At 40.5% G+C, this 15524-nt stretch overlaps 1 protein-coding gene across 1 annotated transcript; it reads left to right on the top strand.

Annotated features, from left to right (window-relative positions):
- The first annotated feature begins 657 nt into the window (after nt 1-657).
- Nucleotides 658-15452, top strand: inpp5ja (inositol polyphosphate-5-phosphatase Ja). The gene is made up of 13 exons (XM_079657294.1): nt 658-1285; nt 2965-3540; nt 5823-5930; nt 6091-6199; nt 6555-6671; nt 7050-7225; nt 8890-9001; nt 9148-9257; nt 9365-9575; nt 10445-10582; nt 10689-10754; nt 10842-10946; nt 11944-15452. The coding sequence occupies exons 2-13, from the start codon at nt 2972-2974 to the stop codon at nt 12403-12405; spliced, it is 2283 nt and encodes a 760-aa protein (XP_079513420.1). The 5' UTR covers nt 658-1285; nt 2965-2971; the 3' UTR covers nt 12406-15452.
- Nucleotides 15453-15524: the final 72 nt, after the last annotated feature.

The raw sequence follows: 15524 nt of genomic DNA, 5'->3' as shown, positions 1-15524 counted from the left end.
TCCTGGCGTTTTTCAAAAAACGATGATCCAATCAACATGTTTAATGCTGATTACCCAAGGGAGTGCAGTGTTGAGTGCCAACTCGATTGGATAAATGGTTAATGACAACTTGTCAAGTACTTCCGGGGTCCAAACAATAGGCTCAACTCAAAATGGGCACGGTCTCCAAACATACCACCTCCTGAAGAGGCACTGCACTAGTAATCATAATTGCAACGGGTATTTGGACAAATTGCACAGTTCGTGTGCTAAATAATGTTTATTTTACATTGGAACTTCCAAGGGAGATGTTCTGTTTCAAAATTGGAAAAAATTGCTCAAAATTTAAAGATGTAGCGGGGAAAAAGAGACAAAAAAATACATCTGGGTAAATAGGTCCAGTCTTTTACGGACAATTTCGCCTTGATGGTCATATTCTGTTTAAAATGTGATGGTATTTCAGTGTAAATATATATTTTTATAAATCAGGACAATATTAAGAAAAACTCAATGAAATTAAAAAAAAACACCACATCGAATCAAAAAATATGTCTTTACAGAAATGTCCCTTTATAAACACCAAGATCAAAAGTAGTTTTAATTGCAGAATACATTTGATTGCATACCAAAGAGAGCACAGACTGAAATGTAGATATTGGCATGCTGATCAATTCCCCGCTCGAGTGACGCACTGGTGCCAGATTAATGCGTGCGTCAGTGAAAGGACAGATGCTCAATCATTTCTGGCCTGATGCCCTTTTTGGCGTCTGATTTTTGTTTTGCCTTTGATGCTCTGCCCGCCCCCTCAGGTGCCTTCATATTTTACCCAGAGTGCACAGAGCGAGGGAGGGAGGGAGAGAGATGGGTGGCAGAACGGCCGGTGTGCTGGAGGTGGACGACCAAGAAGTGCTCATCTGCTCCGGCCAGCTGTAGACGGTAGAGACAGTGATTAGTAGGATGAGTTATAACCAGCCATCGTGTCGTTGTTTATAGGCTACATAAAGATGAAACACACCGGAAACATCAACCGTGACCGCCTCCCCCTGTCCTGACAGCCGGAGTCCTCTGCACCGACACGGACACGCTCGCTGCCCGCGGTACCGACGGGGAGCCTCGGTCCTGCAGGCGGGCTGCTGCTGGGTCTCCGGACCGAACATCTAAAAATCCCAAACCTTTTTATGTGACAGCTCTGTCGCGTTGATAGACGTGTGAAAAAACAAAGGAGACTGATGCTGATCCCCTCTGTGAAATCACCTTCGCGGTTCACCTTGGAAATAAGAAAGTAAAAAAGGAAAACGCATGAAAGGTAAGACTGAGGTTTTCATGAGGATGTTTTTATTGCAGCTGCGCTGTGTGTTGATTTTGAATGAGACATTTTGCTAGGTGGTGTTTTCCATGAGTCCAGCCTGGTGTTATGAAGCTGTCATTCCCTTGAATTGCAGGATCATGGACTATGATGTGAAACTGGATCACTGAGGGGGCACTTCATCTATCAAAGTTTCTACTTTTAAACTGAATTCATTACAACCCCTTCTGACCACCATTAATCAGAGCTCTGTTTTCCAGGTTACTACTGTGGTCACATGAGATCCTCTGTTATACTCATTTGCATGTCATGAATGATTTACAGAGGTGTATCATTTCTGAGGGCACACACACAAAATGGTGGGAGTCTTCCTCCTCCTTGTGACCTACAGAGAGTGTTGACATTGTCTGATGTGCTCCGGTATCAGCTGCTGTGGCGCGATGTACACTCCCATGGCATCCCATAATGAGCAGTCTATTGCTCTGTAAAAGGGTCAGGAGGCTAATTAATGTTGCCAGGCAACAAGGATATAATCCAGGTCGGAGGTACAAAGTTATTTCCTCAGATCAGGGGTCGGTAATAACTAAGTGCATTTCATTCACTATAATTATCTGACAGCTGTGGCTACCAGTTCCTTACAGATTCAAAATATAACATATAATCAATCATGATTTAATAAAGCATTATATAAAGTGGTTAGAAATAGCCACACCTTAACAGATTATAATTGAAATGCTTGCACATTTTTGTACATTTTCATTTTAATCCAGTGCCATCAATATGATGCTTATACGTGTTGTGTACTTTACCTTGAGAATACATAGAAGTATTCACCTACTCACAGATGATTTATACGCTGATAATTATTCACACTTTCACTTTATTATTATATCCGAGCACTTCTTCTGTCACCGCCTCAGACCGAGTGCTTACTCATGATAACGTCATCGGTGATGTCTGGGCAGCTTGATGTGGAGAGGACAGCTGCTCAATATGATGTGATACATTTACGCCACTTCCGCTCTGCTGTTACACCTGTTTCCCAATAACGACTCACTGATTGATGTTAAGGAGCTTTTTGCTAGCCACACTATCTAATTTGAATGTCAAATGTGTCTTTTCCTTACAACCCTTTGGAGAAGAATGTGTGTAATCAGCAGTGTCAAGTGACATTTAATACTATAGTAGATTTTTGGAGGTACTTGTATTTGACAATTTAAATATAACCTTATGCTCTACGACATCTCAGAGGCAAATATTGTACTTTTTTGTCCTTTACAGTTTCTCATATAATGTGTAACATGTTACTTTAATGATAATAATCAACAAATCAACTCTGATCTATTATTTTAGCTTAAGGTAAGACTTTATTCATCCCCTGTTGACAAAATCAACAAGCTACCCATCTGTATTTAAATAAGACCTTTACCAGCTGCAAAATCAAAAACATTAATGCATCAGTCATTAATAATAATGGGCTATTCAGTATAATGAATGATTTTACCTTTGGAACCTTAAGTAAATCTTGATGCCCTTTTCTTTGTAACATTTTGAATGCAGGACTTTTACTTTTATTTAATTACATTTCTGTTCTGTAGTATTGCTACTTTTAATTAATTGTAAAATCTGAGTACTTCTTCCACCTCTTGTTATAATTATTCTCATACTTCCTGTTGCAGGTTGATCATGCAGCAGCAACCAATCAGCACCGACCATTTTGGGCCCAACATGCAGCCTGGACCCTGTGCGTTGATCGGATTCGGTCCTGGTTTACTTCCACAGCTCACAACCCAGGAACCAATGCTGTTCAGCCAATCAGAGGAGCCCAAGAAACAGTCTTTATTGAGCCCCATGCAGGCTGTCAGAGTGACTAACGAAATGCAGTCAGGGTACCCAAAGTCTGGGTCCAATGCAGCGACACTGATGAGCATAAGCCGCCCGAGACCCACCGCTTTGGGAACAAAACCTGCTTATAAGTCTCCCAGAATCTTAGAGGACCTCTCCAAGAAAATAGATTTGATCCCGGTTTGTATCCCAGGACCTCAGAGTGCCAACCACACGTCACATTCGCAGACTGAGGCCTCCCTCTGCCGCCTCAGTCCCCAGAGCCCCCGCAGCCCTCAGCCTTTCACCAGCCAGCCTTACCTGAGCTCCTCCAACACCCTCAGCCCTCAGCCACAGAGAACCCCCTCACCTGGGGGCTCCTCACCGAGCCAAGAGCAGCCCAAGAAGCCAGGAGAGAACAATGACTTCAGGTAGACATGTCTTCATCCATTGGTTAGAAAGGATTGAGTACTGTGAATGTTCCCTGTTGTGTCTAAATGCAGCTGCAGTCAGCGGCTGGAAGGAAACTGATGTGTCCCAGACCATGTCACATGCATCAAGGCTGCCAAGAGCTTTGTGACAGAGTGACACAGCCACATTTTATTGGCAGGCTTCCCAGAGGCATATTTTAGTTGTGATGCCCGCTCACTCACATGCCCATTTCACACCAACGCGGTTCCCGTTCTAGCTCTGTGCTAGTGCTCTTCTGGTTCGGAATCGGTTTTGTTCACACCGCCCAGAGCCCGACTGGTGCTGCCGCTGCTGCGTCATGACGTCACCGTTTACGTCGCTGATTTTCTCCCCAACGGCGCTCACAACAACAACAACGGGGGACTGCGTCGGGTCGATGATCGAGTTACTTTTAATCATACGAAGCCAGATTAAATTAAATAACGACTTCTCCAACCTTATACTTTTGCAGATTGCCGTGGTTCATTGTTTATTAATGTGTTTCAGCGGCATTTACCGAACGCTGCAGTGCTGCTCTTCCACCAGAGTTTATTCTCCCGTTAACTCACACGGCAAAGGCCACTGTAAAGTATTCACTGTCACTTTGCTCAGCGCTACTGCTTGTTACAACTCTTATTTGCCGTACTCGCCATAAACTGTTAGCTCAGGTTAATCTCGCCCTCCTCCGACGTAAGCGTGATGTATGCGGTTCTTGCTTCTAGACTGACAATTTGTTGGTGCTTAGAGCCGGCTCCGCTGTGGTGTGAACAGGAAAAAACGATGCTTATCAGGCTCTAGCTCCGAACCGGCCCTGGAACCGCGTTGGTGTGAAAGGGGCAACAGTTGCTGCCTGTGTAAACTCAGCTTACCTTTGTCCAAATTGTGTTAATATGAAAGAGAAAATACATATTTAGTATTCAGATTCAGCCAGTCATTCTGTCTTAAAACATGTATCATTATATAGAAATACACAAGTGCATTACATTCAAGTGCATGTTAGCAGTTATTAGGGATGTAAGTAGGGACAGTTTTTACTTGAATAGACAGAATGTCAAGATTTGAGAGTTTTCTGCTGAAAAGCATATCTATGATTTATGTTGTGTGTTTGTTAGCAAACAAGGACAAAACAAAGACATTTTAAAAAAAGTAAAAGCCAAAATTAGGCAATTTTCGACATTAAATGTTGTTCTAGAGCCAACACTCAGATCTAAATATCAACAGGGAGAGTTTTTAAAGCAGCCTGTATTCAGAAATAAAACATGATGATGATAACATTGATGAAAACTAATAACAAAAACAACAACAAATTAAGATAATTACACACCTTTTCATGTGTTTTCAGTTTTTAAACCAAGGCCACACAATATTCCACAAGATATAAATGCATGAAATACAACGCTAAAAACATTTGAGAGTAAGAACGGTACATTTTGCCTCCGATAGTTTCAGTCTAAAACAAATGTCCTTTTACTGTACAATATATTAACTTTCGTGTTATAGACTACTGAAATCAATGGGAAAAATCTTAGATGTTATATGCCTTTGAACATTTTATTTAGGTAAAACATCCCAAAACACCAATGTTGTCCTGTTTAAAAGAACTATATATATCTTTATCTTGCACTGTTTTCATGTCACTGCAGAAATCATAAATCTGGATAGAGAATAGCACAATTTTAAGGCTTGATTTAAGGATAATATAGTTGATTAATTGTTTAGCGAATCAGAAGAAAATAAACTGGCAACTATTTGAATACTAATTAAACGTTTGAGTCATACTTCAAGTGAATATGCCAGATATTAAATGTCACAGTGTGTTGTTTTTCTTCTACAATAATTAACTGAATCTGTGCAGGATTTGAACTTTAGACATTAGTAGACACCACCAGGTATTTTGGGAACCTGTGTTTGACATCTTTCATAATTTTTTGACATTTTTAAATCAATTAATATAAATGTCAGTACAACCATAGTGAGATGTTTGTTTATTTGATAAAAAAGTGTTGCTGGTGATTCTGAAGGACAGTTAGTTCCATCTCTTTCTCTTTTCCAACACACACGCATACACACACACCTTAGTTATCTTCAAGGTACAAGGGGTGCTTAATTGTGCAGATCTTTTTTCTAAATACAGCAACACCGATGGAAGCTATTTCTCTGAGGATTATAGCACGGATGATGTCCTCTTACACCCTACATTATATAATATATATATAGTACTTGGATCTAATGCGGCATTTCCCATGCTTCTATCCTCTGAAAGGGTGTACATCATCACGTGGAATGTGGGGTCAGCTGTCCCGCCAGATGACATCACTTCTCTGTTTGGACCAAATGTTTCAGATGGGAGCGTTGACATGTTTATCATCGGGTAAGCAAGTTTTTCCGACAGGCTCAGCGCTCCCAGAGAGACAGACTGTGCCCACTCAGTCATCTGTGTTCATCTTGATGTGCCCATCACTCTCCTTTTTATTATTGCTGTTGTATTCCACTTGTTAATGACATTTCTCTACTTTTCTGGCACCGCACAGATTCCAGGAAGTCAACTCCATGATAAACAAGCGTCTAAAGGAGGCTCTTTTTTCAGACCAGTGGAGTGAGCGTTGCATGGATACACTCAGTCCTTTTGGATATGTTTTGGTCAGTAAATATGCTCATAATAAGACAAGATAATCCTTTATTAGTCCCACAGTGCAGACATTTGTAATACAACAGCAGCAAAGTGGACAGTGCAACAGGAGGCATCATTCAAAAAAATCAAGATACAATTAATAAAAAACAGTATAGATATAATAAAGTAAACGGTAAATATTCAAAATAAGAAAGTGAACCAACTTGAAGCTTGAATTCACATGACTTCACCTATGAAATACTGATATTACACAGAATATTGTTATTGATATGAGTTAAACTGTATATTTTTTAACTCTTCTCCTCTTTTGGCCATTATAGAATGCAGTTCACCGTATTGATATATTATTTTTCATCCGTTTAGGTGGCGTCCCAGCGTATGCAGGGAGTGCTGCTGCTGGTTTTTTCCAAATGGGGCCATCTTCCCTTCCTCAGAGGTGTTCAGAAAGAGAGTACGCGCACAGGTCTTGGAGGATATTGGGTACGTGCTTCAAATGGCGCTGCTGTGAATTCTGAGATTTATTACATTGAAACGTTGGTGGGGGATTTCTATCAAAGGGGGGGGGGTAGGATGTTAAAAGGTGGTGTGTGTGGTCCCTCCTCTGCGTGGATGCATGTGTGACCTTCCTGTGTGTTGATGTCAGCATCACCCCTGTGTGCTGCAGTCTCCTTCTCTTTGAGGTCAGTGCAGCAGCAGCAGCAGGCTGTCTGGCTGTCTGGTGCTTTGATTCGGGGGCAGAAAAACATCCTGACTTTGTCCCTGAACACAGATACAATCCAGGGAAGAATAAAAATGTAATACATAAGGGATCCATTTCTCATTGTGTCCTCTCTCTGCCCTTTTTTTCCTCCCTCTAAGGGGAATAAAGGGGGCGTCAGTGCGAGGATGACGATGTTCGGCCACCCGGTGTGCTTCCTCAACTGTCACCTGCCTGCTCACATGAGGAACCTGGAGCAGCGCATGGAGGACTTTGAAAGCATCCTGCAGCAGCAGCAGTTTGAAGGAGGCACTGCCACGGGGGTGCTGGACCACGAGTGGGTGACATTTGAGTTTAATTAATGTAGCTCAAGATTGATTATCCATAAAACAAATGTGCACTTTCATTCACAAAATAGATTTATCTGCACCAAATGTGCTCACCAATAATAAATACATATTCGGGGCGGCATATTACATGATAGAGCAGGGGTGGGGAACCTTTTTCCTCTCAAGGGCCATTTATATTTTTACAACATCCTCCGAGGGCCGTACAAATTATTGAACTCAACCTCTGCTTAAAAAAACAAAAATCACAGCCCATTCATTTGGCCTTTCTTTCATGCTGTGCAAAGAAAAAGCAACCTCTTAATCCAGATATCCATGACTCGCGCATGCATGCACGTGCACGGTTGTGGCATGACCACCAAAACAGAAAGATATGGACACAAGATGTGTGCAAATGTATTTAGTATCCTATCCATGTGAACATGATTTAAGTGGAGGATTGGCCTAACCTCCTCTAGGGGGGTGCGGGTGCTACTCCCCCGGGAAGATTTGTTTTTAAATATTGAAGTTAAAAGCATCAATCTGGTGCACTTTGAGAGCAACATTAAGAGATCTATGGATACATCTCTCAACACCCATATGAAACAGAACTGTAAACAGATTTTCTTTTTCTTTATGGATATTTTACAAATCACTCTCCTTTTAAACTGTATTCTTGTTACAGTATTAGTAACAACTTTTTTTTACTGTCATATAGTATGTTACCTGTTTTTCATCTATTCTCTTATTTTTTTTATACCTATAATGATCATATAAAGGTGTGCCTTTACCTCGCTGAGCTGAGGTTATTTGAGCCTCTCAGGAGAGAGCTCTCTTTCACCTGGTTATAGAAAAGCTACTTATATTCGTTAGCATAGCTAGCTAACCAGATGCTAACCATCCCCGGTACCGCTCTCTCTCTCTCTCTCTCTCTCTCTCTCTCTCTCTCTCTCTCTCTCTCTCTCTCTCTCGCTCAAACAAAATGCGCTCGTGCCACACACACACACACACACACACACACACACACACACACACACACAGCCGAGCTTGAATGACACACAAAGACAGAAGTACTTGTACTGTAATATATCCTATTATTTTCTATGGCGTTATTGACTGTATGATCAGTATGTCAGATGAACAGATCGCCACTGGGCTTACAACTAAAGACACAGCCCCGCAAAAACTGCGGCATGTGTACAGCTTTTCAAAGTGCCGGAGCACTTCAAAAGCACTGCTCTCCGTCAGCACTACACCCCTGTCTGACGAGATACATACCACGAGACGACACGTTAGGCTTGTGTTGTGTTCAAGGAACTTGACCTTGGCTAGGAAAAACAGAAACTCGCTTGTTTAATTATTTTGCGGTCTAGATTTCTTTAAAAAAAAGATTGCGTGTGTTTATAAATTACCTCGAGGGCCAAATGGTCTTGCGGACCATATACGGCCCATATACGGCTCCTGATGGAGCTTTAAAGTCTCATTATTTGACCTTGAATGTGTCTTTGGTTTCAAGTTAGACCATTTATTTGACAAACAATAATACAGCTTTCTTGGGATATTATCTAATATAAAATCAATTAGATATTCAATTGAACCTTTACATTTTCCTTTTAGAGTAAAATAAACAACTGCTGAAATGAAAATGTATTTTCTGTGTTTTTTCTGTCCCCAGTGTCGTTTTTTGGTTTGGGGATTTAAATTTCCGTATTGAGGACTATGACATCCATGTGGTGAAATGTGCCATCGAGAGCAGTAAGCTTCCTCTTCTGTTGGAGCGAGATCAGGTGAGGCATTTTATATAATATTTCGCCCCACACATATGAATTATTTTAGAAGGCTTTACACCACCTGTTTGTCTCCAAATAACCAACGACAACCAATAGAGGGCACTGCTCTGCTCTGATTCTCTCCTCATTTGTCTTCTCTAAAGCTGAACATGGCTAAAAACACAGAGTCTGTCCTTGAAGGCTTCCTTGAGGGACCTTTACATTTCCCTCCTACTTATAAGTTTGATGTGGGCACTCACACGTACGACACCAGGTTGGTCCAGTCGCCAAACTTACTCCATACATTTTATTTTCTATAAGCAGTGTCCTGTAAAAACTCCACTCTGACATTCAGCCCCTCTTTGACTCTTGTTTTTTCAGTGCGAAGAAGAGGAAACCGGCCTGGACAGATCGCATCCTCTGGCGCACTCGTCGCACCGGCTCCCCAGCTCCTACCCACAATGCAGCACTGCAGCGGGGTCTGACCTCCTGGCTGGGTGGAGCGACTAAAGTGACACAGCATGTGTACAGAAGTCACATGGGCTACACCATCAGCGACCACAAGCCTGTTTCTGCTGTGTTTTCACTGCATGTAAGACGATATTCCCTCAAATGTTATCTTATCTTAAATACAGCAATACAAATGCATTAATGATATCTTTGAATAGCTTATTTTTTTACTTAGAAGGATCGTTCAGTCAGAATGATGGGTACCAGAGCAAAGCAATGTATTGGTATGGACAGGGGTAGCAGCAAAACACCCTAAAAATAATATCAGTTGAGGTTTAAGCTATACCTACAGTTTTTCACAGCTTGATCTTGCCGTCAGACAGCCCTTTTCCCAATCTTACGGTAACATGACTTAAAATCCATCAATGCTCTTTTCAAAGCCACCATTGTCAAAACCATTCATTTTAACTCGCAGAACGTGTGTGTGTGTGTGTGTGTGTGTGTGTGTGTGTGTGTGTGTGTGTGTGTGTGTGTGTGTGTGTGTGTGTGTGTGTGTGTGTGTGTGTGTGTGTGTGTGTGTGTGTGTGTGTGTGTGTGTGTGTGTGTGTGTGTGTGTGTGTGTGTGTGTGTGTGTGTGTGTGTGTGTGTGTGTGTGTGTGTGTGTGTGTGTGTGTGTGTGTGTGTGTGTGTGTGTGTGTGTGTGTGTGTGTGTGTGTGTGTGTGTGTGTGTGTGAACCTAACCTGTTTCAAACACTAAAGTTAACAATAATATACAAATAATTAAATTATCAACCTAGCCCTTTACCCATGAAGAGGTTAAACAATTCTAAAAATATAGATTCAACTAAAACTGATATGGTTACTTCAATGCTACTGGTTCTGCTGTCTATTTCTTTAAACTTGGGGCGTGCCAACGTTCATTCGCTTCCTGAGGATGAGTAACTAATTCGACCCCACTAGTTCAAAACAACCCAAACTGTCCCTTTCACGTCTATGTTCTCGTTCTCCTAGTTCCCATTCAAGGTGGATATGCCCCTGGTGGAGCTGCAGGTAAACAAGGAGTGGTGCAAAGTCTCAGAAGCTACAGTTCGATTCACAGTTGCATCGACTTATCAGCGCAGCTCGTGGGACTGGGTAGCAATATACAAGGTAACACGCAGTTTGATTTTGGTCAAAAGCTCATGAAAAAAAATCTATTTGATTTAATGCCCAGTTTCAGCATCTGAAATGATGCCCATTTGTTATTCTGCAACAGGTTGGATTCAGACATCACAAAGATTACCAGGCATACATATGGGCCAAGGGAGAGCATACAACACAGGTTTTTGTCAGACACTCAAATGCCATTTACTTTGAGCTGCAGCTGAATTTAAATTGTAACTGTATTTCTGTTCTTTTTATTCCCCAGGTGACATTTTCGGATGAGGATTTGCCGAGAGATGATGGTGAATACATCCTGGGCTACTACAGTAACAACATGAACAGCATTGTTGGACTGTCAATGCCAATTCAGGTAACAAAAGTCAGAGGACAAAAGGTTAGCCACTCACGGCTTGGTATGATGTGTTTATTAATGAATATGCCCATATAGAGTATAAGGCCATAAGTATGTGTACTCCCAGGCACGCAGCCATGTTACTACTACTACTACTACTACTACTGGATGCATCATCCTGTTTAAACAGGACGGGGCCTTCTCAAAACTCAAACAAAGTTAGTCAATCGACACAAAATAATTCAGCAACTAGATTGACAAATGTATTGTTTTCAATCATTTCATTTAATAACAATATATTTATTTTCCTAAAATGCTTATATTACATTTTCCCTTCTCAAAACGAAGTTACAATTGGGGTCCCTTAGCAATCAATGAACATAAACACATAAAAACAAAGCACTAAAAGAATACAATTATGCAAACCACTTCAGAGTTCTTAAAACGGCAAACCAAAACTAACTTGAATCAGTTAAAATACAGTTAAAAGTATGTTATCTAATAATAAGCTTGGATTGAAATGACTCAGCATGATACTTTCCTGTACTTTAGTGTTTCTGCTTATATATGTTTTTATTACACTGTATAAGGAAATAATGTACCTCTTACTGCTTTATCTAACATCCATTGCTACTTGTTGCAAATAAATATTGTTTATTGGTTTTTTTATGTGCTATGTGTACAAAATGTGATGCATTGCTATAGAATAATAGTACATTAAGTAAATTAACTACATCTAAACGATATAAAAAATTAAAATGTGGCTCCAAAATGAAAAACAAATTATTCAATAACACTGAAAGGGCGTGCAATTAGTACTTCGTAAGATCTGTTTTCTATACTCTGAATTCAATAAAGGTTTGAATGAAGTACTTTTACTTATTGTGGAGTATTTTTATAATGTAGGTTTTTTTTCTTTTACTTAGGAAATTATATGTAGATGTGTTCCCACATTCTTCAGGGCTATATCTCATTACTGCAACCTATTGAACGCCCTTTTCCCTTACCTGCACAGATCAGGATCCCCATCCACAGCCCCACCGCGCGACGCTCCAGCAGCTCGGAGGTCAGCTCAGAAGACGACAGCACTCTGGTCCTGCTGGCTCCGTGCTCCCGCAGCCCCAGCCCCAAAAACGGCAAACACCACCACCGCCATCGCCGCAGCCGCAGCCCCGCTCCCCCTGCTCTCACCTCCAACCCCCTCCCCTCCCTGCAGGGCCTCAGCCTCTGTCCTCGCTCCAAAGAAGGACAGACTCTCTCCCCATCATCTGCTGCTAAGAAGGAGCGACTGGTCTCGCCCGACACTGTGTTGTCCCCCACCATCAGCCCGCTCACCCCCCGCAGCCCGGTGTCTCCGGGCAGGGGGGTGACTGCACCCGAGGCTCTGATAGCTGCCATCCTAGGTGAACACAGACCAGCTCAGGTTAGCCCCACAGGGGTCAAGCACATAGGAAAGACAGGGAAAACAGACACATAGAATATGAACATCTATTTTTAAAGGGATACTTCACACAAAAAAAGGCCATTTGTTTATCAATAATTCACCCTATGTTATTTTGAATTATTAAAGACAATGTTTCTCTTCCATGCCTTTACATTAACCTCAAAAACGTTTTTTAGTCATGAAGAAAACTGATTTCAATGTTTAAAACACAGCAAAACGATATCAACATTTACATTGACGAAAACACTTAAAGGTGGGGTAGGTACTTTTGGAGAAACCAGCTCGAGTGTGCTAGAATTTGAAAATACACAGCTGGAAAAAATCTGCCACTTCCTTACAGAGCCCCTCCTCCAACACACACGAACGCGCACACGACCAATGAGGGCACGAGTTAAGTTTGTGCACAGATGGAAAGCTGACAGGCAGGTAGGTCATCCAGTTATTTTAGCCGGGCCGGCTAAAATCATTGGTCGTGCTTTTTACAGTAGTACTGCTTCCACAGATGACATTTTTTTATGGATTTTTTGTCAAAGCACTTAAGATATTCATTGCTATCGGGATGTTAAGAGTATTCCATGGAATATAACAAAAAGTGTATCTCGAGCCGGTTTCTCAAACTTACATACCCCGCCTTTAAACAACTTGTGCAGTATAATCTAATTATTATTTATCCTGTATGATCACTACTTCCCAAGCGCATGCATTTTAACTAAACCTTATTATTTAAAACACTCTAGACACGAACGGATAAAAGCTGTTTATAGAGGAAGCTTTTAAATAGTAAGGTTTGAGCGAAAATGCATGTTTGCATGAATTGAGTCAGTTTGTAAAGATATTATTTTTTCATATAGTTGTGCATACCTCTTATTCACTTCAATTAATTGAGAATGTTCTCAGTTATAAGATTCTTGGTTCCTCGTGGAGGCATGAGAGAAAAACAAAGTTTTATTCAAGAACCCAAAGTAACACATTGTTAGTTATTTATGTACAAATGGTAATTTTTTTGGGAAAGTATTCCTTTTAAAAGGAGGTGATGTACAAAGAAAACAATGGCAATATTCATGCATTCAGGGTCCGATCATATCCCGCAAAGTGGCAGTGCTCATAGAAGCAGCACATTCGGTGACTCCTAATGTAGTTTGCAAACATTCCCGTTGTAGCACTGCAGTACTCTGTCTCTGAATCTACCATCACCTCTTACACTATGTGTATCCTGGAGTGAAAGATGTGCCCTTACTCCTCAAGACAAGTGCTTTTATTTATAGATTCATAAGCTATATCATACGTTAACAAACATATTGAATGTGAAACCAAAGTCAGAGTAAACCTGTGATGAATGTGACCGGGTTTTAATTACAGCAATACGGTTTGGGGCTGCAACTAGATATTATTTTTTATTGCTTGTTAATTTGTAGATTATTTTCTTGATCAATCAAATAGTTGTTTATTCTATTAAATGTCCGAAAACAGTGAAAAACGTAAATGAGTGTTTTCCAAAGCCCAAGATGACGTCTTCAAATGTCTTATTCTGTCCGCAACTGATAAACAAACCGGAATTATGTTTCCTTAGAAATCTTCTAAAAACCAAATAATTGATTTTCCTAATAGTTGGCATTTCATTTAATCTTTGCAGCTCAAATATGGATCCATGTAAACAGTCCTTTGTAAAAATAAGGACCCTTGACCAGAAGCATAGGTGTGTGTGTGTGTGTGTGTGTGTGTGTGTGTGTGTGTGTGTGTGTGTGTGTGTGTGTGTGTGTGTGTGTGTGTGTGTGTGTGTGTGTGTGTGTGTGTGTGTGTGTGTGTGTGTGTGTGTGTGTGTGTGTGTGTGTGTGTGTGTGTGTGTGTGTGTGTGTGTGTGTGTGTGTGTGTGTGTGTGTGTGTGTGTGTGTGTGTGTGTGTGTGTGTGTGTGTGTGTGTGTGTGTGTGTGTGTGTGTGTGTGTGTGTGTAAAACACGCATTTTTTTGGACCAGATGTTTTAAACTTTTAACTCTGTAGTTCTTGGTCTGTATTCTTGACATTTTAAAAGTAAACTAAAAAGGAGCATTTTACGTCCTCAGAGTAATGAAATGTAAACGTGCCCTTGTGACTTGAACAGTAATCTTAGATCAATGCTCTTTTTCCTCGCAGCCTTGTGAATACAGCCCCTGTTCTACGGAGTCAGTGAGTGGGTGTACTCATTTGTTTGTTTTGCTTAATGGAAATGACATTTAATTGTGTGCAAATAAAACCAGAACAAAAAGAGTAAACGGAGCCAACACTGTTTATTGGACAAATACTCCAACAAGATGTGTATTTGTGTTTAAACATGGACTCACTGTATTGATTGACTTTAAGACCTTTAAGTTAATCTCTTCAGCTTAACCTTTAAACCTTTTCAAATTATTTACCTCTTTATTTATGTATAGTAACTTTGCTTTTAATTCGTCTCTTTGTCCCAAATACATTTTTATAAGCTTATACCGATACAATGATTAAAACACTTTAACAGCTAAACTATTTCAACATTTTCGTTGACAAAAATACTCAAACAACAAATCTAATTCTTATTTATCCTGTATGTATGATCATTACTTCCCAAGCACATGCATTTGAACTAAGACCTTATTATTTAATACAATTTAGACGAGCATGGATGAAAAGGTGTTTATAGAGGACGCTTTTAAGGTTTGAGCGAAAATGCATATGTTTGCATTCATTGAGTCAGATATAGATTTGTATTTAAATTCGTCCCTTATTCACTTCAATTAATTGGGACTTTTCTAAGATTATTGGTTCCTCATGGAGGCATGTTAGAAAAACAACGTTTTATTGAACAAGATAACACAGTGTTAGTTATTTATTGTTGTTGGGAAAGTATAAAACGAGGTGATGTACAAAGAAAACAACGGCAATATTCATGCATTCGGGGTCCGATCGTATCCCATAAAGACGATTGGTCGTGCTCTTTATAGCGCCACGGTTTCCACAGATGAATTTTTGTTGTGTATTTATTGTCAAAGCATTTAATGTATTGCTATCGGGATGTTAAGAGCATTGCATGGAATATAACAAGTGTTTCTGAAGTGAATTACCCATCCTACCTTTAAGCAAAAGTACAAATATTAAACACCACTGTCAAGGTAGAAGGCATGGTAGAAGGATGCTTAAA

This window comes from Notothenia rossii, assembly GCF_949606895.1.
Source record: "Notothenia rossii genome assembly, chromosome: 11".
Lineage (NCBI taxonomy): Eukaryota > Metazoa > Chordata > Actinopteri > Perciformes > Nototheniidae > Notothenia > Notothenia rossii.
Note: the sequence above shows the minus strand (reverse complement) of the source record. Positions and strands in the feature narration are given on the sequence as shown.

Bases quoted from the DNA above. Each gene is read 5' to 3' on its own strand.
- inpp5ja (XM_079657294.1), top strand. From the start codon at position 2,972: ATGCAGCAGCAACCAATCAGCACCGACCATTTTGGGCCCAACATGCAG. The intron at 6,200-6,554 runs GTCAGTAAATAT...TCATCCGTTTAG, and splicing joins GTCCTTTTGGATATGTTTTG to GTGGCGTCCCAGCGTATGCA. The intron at 10,755-10,841 runs GTTTTTGTCAGA...TTTATTCCCCAG, and splicing joins AGGGAGAGCATACAACACAG to GTGACATTTTCGGATGAGGA.